This window comes from Lagenorhynchus albirostris, chromosome 1 (assembly GCF_949774975.1).
Source record: "Lagenorhynchus albirostris chromosome 1, mLagAlb1.1, whole genome shotgun sequence".
Lineage (NCBI taxonomy): Eukaryota > Metazoa > Chordata > Mammalia > Artiodactyla > Delphinidae > Lagenorhynchus > Lagenorhynchus albirostris.
In genome coordinates, this window is record NC_083095.1 from 84552780 (window position 1) to 84562634 (window position 9855).

General features: G+C 52.5%; 1 protein-coding gene across 1 annotated transcript; it reads right to left on the bottom strand.

Moving 5' to 3' along the window:
• Nucleotides 1-6897: 6897 nt before the first annotated feature.
• Nucleotides 6898-9061, bottom strand: RHOV (ras homolog family member V). The gene is made up of 3 exons (XM_060147481.1): nucleotides 8715-9061; nucleotides 8462-8520; nucleotides 6898-8263 (listed from the first exon to the last, which is right to left on the bottom strand). Exons 1-3 carry the CDS (start codon nucleotides 8920-8922, stop codon nucleotides 7820-7822), a joined length of 711 nt encoding a protein of 236 aa, XP_060003464.1. The 5' UTR covers nucleotides 8923-9061; the 3' UTR covers nucleotides 6898-7819.
• Between the last annotated feature and the right edge of the window lie 794 nt (nucleotides 9062-9855).

Sequence of the window (9855 nt, forward strand, 5' to 3'; positions counted from 1 at the left end):
CCAGGCAGAAGGTGAGGGATCATCAGGTACCAGATGGAGGCTAGTTTTATTGATTTTATTGTGGGTTACTTAGTTTTTGTTTGCTTTTGCCTAGCCTTACTGGGGAGGGATTTAAAGGCAGTTTAAAAGCATCTATAAACTGTGAGATAACCTGAGTATAAAGTAGGACCAAGATTTAAAAAAAAAAGAAGAAGGAACATAAAATAGGGCTAGGAACAGGGCAAAAACACACGTGTCTTGTAGTCTTTGGGCCACACACTTAGCTCTGTGTCCCAGCTGTGGGTGCATACTGGTGAGGCCCCCAACACTCTGGAGGTGAGCATGTGGGCCTGGTGAAGGGAACGAGCCATGTGAGGGTGAAACGGAGGAGTGGGGAGATTACTGGAAGAGGGAGAGAGCGGACCCAGAGAGGAGAGCAGAAAGTGAGGACAGAGGCTCTTCTTGGAGGAAGAGGAAGCAGAGGAGGATTAGTCGGAGGGGCGGTGGGAGACCCAGGAAGAGAGAGGCTCAAAGGCGAGGGGTTTCAAAGCCTGCCAGGGTCAGGAAAGGAGGATGCCGGGAATGAGGAGCCAGCTGACCATCATGAATGGTTGAGGAGCCAGGTAGGAACCTAGCGGGGCAGGGGGCAGAGTCGGGTTGGAGACTGTTGTAGAAGTGGGGAAGGGAAGGAGAGCTGTGGGTAAGGAGAGGCCCGTGCTGCATTTCAGGCCTGGAGGGAGAGGCTGAAGGTACAGTGACAATGGAACACTGATGGAGTACAAAGGAGTACATTGCTGCCGCACCAGCTCACTTGGGGTTGTCTTCCCAGTGGATTTTCTCTGACCCACATACCCTCTCTTGCGTGATCCTCTTTGCAACCACTTTATGACCTCAGGTTAACCAGGCCTCCAGAAACCCCATAGTGGTCTATGAAAAGCAAAGGACTTGGACTAGATGGCGAGATCCTTTCTATCCCAAAACTATGGTTACAGGTTACAGGCTCTAGGATCCCCTGAATGCACAGCTCGGGGAGGCTGTCAGAGCCAAGCTGTTGAGGCCCAGAGAGGGGCAGTGACTTGCCCACAGTCACACAGCCAGCGGTTGGGGACAGAGTGGATTGGGAGGCCTGAGCCCCAAACTTTTTGCTCTGACATCTCATCTTCTCCAAACAACCAGACTCTTGGGTTCAGTTTCTGCCCTTTGTCTGGAAGTGGGACAAAGGAGCCAGGAGCCAGGCCAAGAAGCTGTCAGGGCTGTTCCCAAACCTCAGGAGGCTGGGATCCTGAGGTCCACACCCAGGTAAACACAGGTCAGCGCTGATACCTCTCACTTGGCTCTTGATAGTTTCCTCCAAATCAGTTCCCCACTATTATCTTGCTTATCCCTGCTGGCCCCCCGGGAGCCAGGGAGGGGCAGAGAGTACTAGCCCTACTTCAGAACCGGGAGAAACTCAGACAAGGAAGAAGGCAGTAATTTGCCCAAAGTCGCCCTGCGAGTCAGGGATAGGACTGGAATAGGAGAACCTGTGGGAGGGATGGTCCAGTGGTTAAGACTCCGTGCTCCCAATGCAGGGGGCCTGGGTCCCATCCTTGGTCAGAGGACTAGATTCCGCGTGCCAAAACTAAGACCCTGCATGCCGCAGCTAAAAGATCCTGCATCTGGCAACAAAGATCCCATGTGCTGCAACTAAGACCCGGGGCAGCCCAATAAATAAATAAATATTTTTTTAAAAAAGGAGAACCCATGGGAGGTGGGGTGGTCAGCAGAGCACACGGCCTGTTGGGCAGGGGTGGAATGGTGCCATAGGGAGAAAAATGCACACAGCCTCGGGAATCGAGGGTCCCCTGTCTCACCAGGACAGTGATCTCGCCATCCCAGGAGGGAGACCTCTGAGGACAGGCTCTGCTCGCTCCCCAACTGGTGCGGGGTCCTGGGGGTGGGGAATGGAAGATGGGCAGAGGCAGCGGAACATGGTCACAGAGAATACAGATCTGAGGGGGAAACTAATCTTGGGTCAGGCTACTTGCTTTTCTGCCAGATTCAAGGGGCCTCAGGGAATCCCTATGCAGCACAGCGCCCAAGGCTCCCCTGCTGCCCCTCACGGCCAAGGGGCCAGGGAGTCATCTGGACACCTGGGGACAGAAGCAGATTGGTGCAGGCAGGGGTCAAGGAAGCCACAGAGCTGGCCAGTCAAGGAGGCCAGTGACTGGCTCTGCCTTCCAGAGGGGTTATGTGTGGGGTGACCATAAACCCAGGTTATTAATAGAGTTCGCATACAATCTTAAAACCATCCTGAGTCTGACCATGAATTCCATTGTCATCCCAATTAGGGAACAAATCTGTTCAGTGGAGGAAGCCTTGAGAACATTCCACTAGGAGGGCAGGCCTGGTTCAATGCTAACATCTCTCCTCACATCGCACTTCCAGCCCTGTCTCCCTCTGCCCTGCTCCCAAGCCTAGGAAAACCTAATCTGTCCCGTAAACTATGCCTCCCAGCCCTGCCCTCTGAGAGATCCATTTATAGGGGGCAGAACCCCCCAGGTGACACAGCAGAAAGAAGCCTGGACCCAGGGTCAGGACCCAGGTGCAAGCCCCGTCTGCTTCACCTTGGTCGTGTGGCTCTGTGCTTCAGTCTCCTCATCTGAAACTTGGAGCTAATAAGAGCTGTCTGGCCCATCTTGAAGTTCCGTTGTAAGAATGGAAGGCGATAATGGAGGAGACCAGGCTGCCTAAGCATTGCCACGTACAGGGACAGAAAGCGGTGGTTTCCTGGGACAGCCAGCACTGCCCAGGCCTGGGAAGTCACTCCCTACTGTTGCCATAGCGTGACTAATGTGGCTCCTTGGCCGGCTGAGTTCCGCTCCCCGGAGGATTTGGCCCAGGCCCAAGGAGGGCGCTGACAGTGCAGCCCTGCTGGGAGCTGGGTTTCCCGGCAGTCAGGCACAGTGGGCAGGTCTGACCTGTGAGAGCCTGGTTCCCGCCTGGGGCCTGGGCTGGTTGCAAAAGGGGCCGGTGCTCCTGACGCAGATTACTCTCGGTCTCACTCACTCTCCCAGGCTGGTTCCCAGGAAAATGAAGAGCTCAGAGGGTGTGTCACCTCTGCCCTGGGCACCACTCTGCTCCCAGGGGGAAAGCAAGCCAGGCCCAGCTCCCTCAGGTGTGCACACACTTACACACCGGCCTAGCATGCATGCCCAGAACAAAGATGCACGTGGAGAGAGACCCCTCACACAGACCCACACAGAACTGAATCTGGGCACACACAGACACATAGACATACAGCCCCCAAGAAACGAGGTCCAACCCAGATGTGCACCCACAGGCACAGAGACCAACTCACACACCCGGACACACACATAGTGTTGTGTATAATACACACTCCTAAGGGCAGACATTGTGTGGCTACACAGACATACACGTTCAGAGCTATACACATCTCACCTAGACACCCACATTTACAGACATGGATACACAGACTTGCACATATATGGAATGATTCAGAGGTTTGCACAAAGGTAAAACCCACTTGAAATATACAAGAGCAAAAACAGGGACACAGAGGAATGTACATGAAAACCAATATGTCATATATACACACCTTGTCATCAGTTAGTATTTATTGAACACCCACAATCTGCTAGTCATGCACCAACAGAAAGAGCCCCCCACGAGTCACACAGACACAGAAACTCAAGTTCCCTCATAAGTGCCACTTGGGATTATATGGGGGCCCTGTCTCCAGGCCAAAGATGAAGGACATTTTTTTCTGTAGATGGTCACCAACTCATGGTGGAAAAAATAATCAACTGTGGATATAGTCTCATTTATAAAAGAAGAAAACTATTTAAAGGAAAACAACCTAAATGCCCCCAATTGGGGATCTAATTGAAGAAATTATGGTCAGGGTGAAATAGGAAACAAACATACATATATGGTTATAGATTCTGGTCAGAGTTAATAATGACATGAAAAAACGGTTAAAGTTTAAAAAAAAAAAACCCAAATACAAAATTGTATATACAGCATAATCACAAGAAATATTTGAAAATTATGCATAGAAGAGAAGACTGAAAGGAAGTACATCAAAATATTATTACTGGGCTTCCCTGGTGGCGCAGTGGTTAATAATCCACCTGCTAATGCAGGGGACACAGGTTCAAGCCCTGGTCCAGGAAGATCCCACATGCTGCGGAGCAACTAAGCCTGTGCACCACAACTACTGAGACTGCGCTCTAGAGCCCGTGCTCCGCAACAAAAGAAGCCACCACAATGAGAAGCCCGTGCACTGCAACGAAGAGTAGCTTGCGCCCGCGTGCAGCAACGAAGACCCAATGCAGCCAAAAATAAGTAAATAAAATTTAAAAAAAGACTATTAGTACATTTTCAATCTTCTAGTTCTTCAGATTTTCCAATTTTTCTATAAGCATTTATTATGGAAAAAGAAAACAGACATTTTAAAAAATCAGCTAAGAGTTGGTTACAGAGATATTAAAAATAATTTACATTAATAAGCACTAATGTAAGACTGAATATGTAAGAAACATACACTTATCCATTTAATATAATCAATGTTCCTTTAAATTTAGATTCAAGAGCAGAGAAAGCAGGGCAAAAGAGGCAAATGGAAGAGAGATAAAAACAGTCCCAGAAAAGTAGAGAGAGGACACATTATAGAGAGAAACAGAAGCAGAATGAGACAATGGTTTTGGAACCAGAGGTAAATCCCTTTTGCTCTGCACGGGCTTGGGCCCCCATGCCTCAGAGGGCCTTTCCAGCAAGCCATTGCTCTTTAGGGTTGTCTTCAGGCCTCAGTGACACAAACCTGGAGATGAACTTTATCCTCAGGATCCCCTACAGGGCACACTGCTTGGCTTTTTTATCTTAGGCACTTAATGGCCAGCAGCAAACATTGCCTGAGCTCAAGACCCTGTGGGAGCACATGGGCATGAGTAGGACTTTTTCTCTGTTTAGCTGGAGAGATGTAGCCTGAGCAAGTGACCAAATTCGGTGTCCCTTCAATGTGCCAAGAGAGCAGTGCGGACAGTAATACAGGTCCTGGAGAAGGGGAGTATTGATTGGAAGATGGTTAAAGGAGAAACAGCGCATCTGGGGGATTGCGGGGGTGGGGGGAGGTGGGGGCACTTTCTAGAGGATTTGGCAAAAGCAAAGACTTGGAGTCAGAAGTAAAAAATTATTGGGGATCAGGGAGTGGGGATCACTGGGACAAGCTGGCCTTGTCCGGTTGGTGTCAGATTTGAGGTCCTGAGTGCTTAAATGAGAAGCTGGAAGTTCACTGCAGGCAATGAGAGGTACTAACAGTCTTGAGTCAGGGAGGTGCCAGAGGATAAGGAAGCAGCGCTAGGGGGACTGGAGTGGGAAGTGGCAGTGGCAGAGATGTAGGAGCGAGGCTGATAAGGCTCAGTGACCCAGCAGGAGAGGAGACATAATGACATGGATGTGCTGGTACCATTAGAGAATTAGGGAAGTAGTTGGAGGTGGGGCGGCCCAAAGATCACCTAATGAGGCTTCCTCCCCTGACCCATGGCACCTCTAAGTTCCCTTGGAGCAGTTTGAAAACCTCTAATCCAGAGCCTTGAGTGTTTCATTTTGCAAATGAGGAAACTGAGGCACAGAGAAGGAAAAAAAAATTGCCTAAGGTCATGGTTGATGCTACAGCCTGAACTTGAACCAGGAAGGGAGTGTGTCAGGCTGGGTTGAGGTAACGGCAGGCCACGGAGCAGGGGTGTGAGACCCCCATCAAGACCTGTCTGCAATGGTGCAGCTCAGCACCTCCACCTGAGGGGGCAAAGGGACAAAAGGAGACAGGTGGCTGGAGTTCTGGGGGGTGGGCCCAGGTGGGACAGAAGTTGGACAGTCTTGGGTAAAATTAAACTTGGGGATTATTTGAGGTTTCACTTGGCTAGGGTTTCTGTCCCTCAGCCATATGCTGTTTCTCACATACACAACTTCCTGCAGAGGGAGCTGTGCAGGGACAGAGTGCTCACCTGGCCCATTAGTTGCCTAGCAGGTGTTCCAGGTGTCCCAGGAAATACCTCTCCACACGAATAACACTTACCCATGTACCTACTCTGGAGTTTGCAAAGTGCTCTTGTAGCCACTTAGTAACAATATCTCACTTGCGATATTACCGTTTTTCTCTGAGCCTCTTTCCTGATGGGTAAAATAAAGTGGTGCCCCGCCCCCCACAAATGTGCCCATTAAAGTTCCTTCCAGCTCCAGTTCCAGGGAATGTTCTCTGGATCCCTGCTCCTCTCCAAGTCCTCAACCAATGAATGCTCACTCTCAAAGGATTTCTGGGACCAATCTTCTATTTAAGTTGTTGACAACTGGCATCCTGACCTTCACTGGGTCCTTATGTGGACTTTGAGTGCTAAGGCTGAAGACTGGGTCCAACCAACTCAAGTCCAAGAAGTTTGGCCAGTGGTTGAGGTTTAAGCTGTATATGGGGGTCCTTTCATGCTCAGGGTCTGAACCAGAGGGCCACTCCAACCTGAGACCCTGGGCCCTGTGGACTGTTGGAAGGATCAGAGCAGGAAGGTTAGAAGGCTCAGGATTGCCCCAGAGCCCAGCGCTGAACACTGTGCTCTAGAAGGGAGGAGGAGAGGGGAGGGGCACCACCCGCCTGGTGAGGTCATGGGAAAGTAGCTCTGGCGCTGACACCTGGGGAAACCCGTTTCCAGGCTGCTTCCCACGCTAGCTTTCCTGGGAACCAGCTAAGCCCCAAGCGGGGAGCCCCCAACCCACCCCCCCAGTCCAGTTCCCATCACACTGTCCCATCTAGTCCAGCCCGCACCTTTCGATCTAGCCTCATTCCTTTGGTACTCAACCTGCCTCCATCCAAACTGTTGGGCCTTGAGGGACCAGTGTGCTGACTCCTGCAGGAAATGACACAGACAGCAGCTTCAGAAACTTGCTTTATTTGCAGACTCTGCACTGCCTTATCTTCTAGGTTGTGACCTTGGAGAAAGCCCCTTCTTTCTTCAGGCTCCAATTTGCAGCTCCTCCCCCTCCTCTTGCTGGGCCTTGTCTCTCACTTCCTGCCCCACTCCTGGCCTAGCCAGTTTGGGCAGTGCCTAGGGAGCACTGAGACCCAGCTCTTCCCAGGGACCAGCCCTACCCTCCCTGGCCTTGGGGGTTGAGGACAGCCCAGGTGGCAGCCTTGCTCCTCAGCTGCCCCACTTCTCTGCTCTCCTTCTTTCTCTTCTTCCTGCCAAGCCTAGCCCTTTCGTCTGCCTCTTCCTCCCCAGCCTGCCTCCAGTCCCAAGGCTCCAAGCCTTTACTTTCGGACCCCTCTCAATCTCTCACTGACCTCCGTCTTACCCAATCCATCCTAAACTTCTCTCCAGTTCAGGGCCGGATGCCTTCCAGCCCTCCTAGATGCCCAGCTGTTCCCCAGGCTCTTCCTCATCCCTGTGCCAAGGAGCAGGTGGGGACCACCAGGAGTGGTCCTAATTCAGCCAGATTGACCTGAGGGCCCATGAGAAGAGACTGGGTATTGGATCCCAAACTGCTTGGAGGGAGCTGACACTGTTAGGATCATCCCATGAAAATCAAAGTACTGGGATTCCTCTGTACTTGAGAAATCCAAGTCAGAGAAATCCACAGAAATCCAAGTCAGAGCCTTCCCTCCTCCAGGCCCTAGGCTCACCCTGGCACATAAGAGTGGGCAGTTGGAGGCTGTGTTGCCACAGTGTTCAGATGGGAACTGAGTCCCACGGGGGTGACGTGGCCCTGCCAGCAGGTCCCTCAAAGGCTCCGTGCTCCAGGTTCTAGAAGTCTGTGGCCATTGGCCTACTGATCATTTTGCTGCCACAGCTCTTCAAACAAAGCAGAAGAACTTCTTCCAGCGGCAGCGGGAGAGGGTGCGCACACCTTTGGCGTTCAGTTTCTTCTCCAGCCGGGCTTTGTGCTCAATGGCACTGAGAATGGCCAAGTCAAACACCTCCTTCAAGTTCTTCTGCGTCAAGGCAGAGCATTCCAGGTAGCAGCAGGCCCGGATCTTCTCGGCCAGACCCTGAGCCTGGGGTTGAGGCACGGGGCCTTTCCGGCCTCCCTGGTCCAGCTGAATCAGTACATTGACATCGTCCCTCAGGTCGGCCTGCGTGCCCACCAGCAGCACGGGCGCCTGGGGGTTGTGAGTGCGGATCTCTGGCAGCCATTTCTCTGTGATGTTTTGGAAGGAGCTGGGCTGCACCACGCTGAAGCAGACCAGGAAGACATCCGTATCCGGGTAGCAGAGGGAGCGAAGGCGATCAAAGTCTTCCTGGGATGGAAAGGCCAGGCCATTAGTAGGCTTATTCCCTGCCCCTGGACGCGGGAATCCGCTTGTCACCTGAGGTTGGAGACTGAGCCTCGTAACTAAGGGCCCAAGGCCTTCTCCATTCCTGATGGATCTGGGGTCCTCCCAGCCTCCAGCCCACCTCACCCCAGACCAGCAGAGGCCGCTCCCGACTCCTCTCACCTGTCCCGCTGTGTCCCAGAGCTCAATGCGCACCGGGGCTCCGTCAACCAGGACTTGCACTGCAGAGGAGGAGCAGGGGAAAGTCTGAGTTACAGCGTCCAGGATCCCACCAGGCCTCACCAGCGCCACCTCGGGGCCTGCTCCCGTCAGCCTCCCCGGCGGTTTCAGTGCAGTCGGCGCCTCAGCGCCAGCCCCAGCCCCGGGTGCACAACCCCACCCCCGGCCACGCGGCCGCCGGGGCCGTTGAAATTACCGGAGAAGGTGTCCAGCGCTGTGGGCCGGTAGCGCGCGGGGTACCCATTGCAGGTATAGCTGACGATGAGGCTGCTCTTGCCCACGGCGCCGTCGCCCACAAGCACGCACTTGATGCCCAGCTCTGGGGACGCGCTGCCCCGCCGCGACGGAGGGGTCGGGGCCCGGAGCGGGGACGACTCGGCCTCGCTTAGCTCCCGCGGGGGCATGGCCCGCTCCCGGGACAGCCGGGTACCAGGCTCCGCTGTGCTCGGTGAAGCACGGTCCGTAGGTTGCCTCTGACTGAATCTGCCGAGACCCGGCTCACACGCCAGCAGCTAACCGTGGGTATATGTGGGGGCCCCGCCTACCTCATCTGCATATCCCATGCGTGCCTCGGGCCCCGCCCACCCCCAGGCCTCCTCTAGGACCTCCCACTGCAGCGTACCGCAAGAGGTCAGGCAATCTCACACCCCGAGAAAGAGAGGCAGGCCAAAAAATGACGCTCGGAGAATCACACAGGTACGAGGACAAAGACTCGCCCAAATGAGGCAGATCTAGGTATCTTGGCAGAGAAAGATATCCAGGATTTATTGTTAGGAGGAAGAAGCAAATTGCAGAACACATAATGCAGCATGTTCAAATTAAACCTTTGTTCAAATTAAAACAAGAAACTAGACATGTTTGTACGAGTATAAAAAAGTCTGGGTAATAAGTTTATTAATTAATGAATTATTTTTTTAAAATATAGAGATCATGAAGAGGCCGAAGATAAACTCAGGCGTGAACTCAGCAGGCAGGAATGTAACGACCCCCTTCCACCGAAGAGCATCCTCTAGACTCAGCCTGAAGGCAGGCTTTAAACACCTTCACTCTGCTCCTCTAAAGGAACTCAGAGTGCTGGAGAAGCTAGCTGGGGAGGATCTTCAAGGACAGTCCTCCAATTGAATATTTTCTAAATCCCCAAAGTTCCTAATATTATCTTCATCATCATCATCATCAAAAGCACATAGTAATTAACTATTTGCTGACGCTGTTCTGGGCCGCCCACTGTCCTTGCCTTAGGAGTTTACAGACAGAGACAAGATATCCCAGGTAGCCCTAAGAAGGTCACCAAGAAAGCAAGTGAAAAATAGCCTGATGCTAATTTCATCTCTTTATTG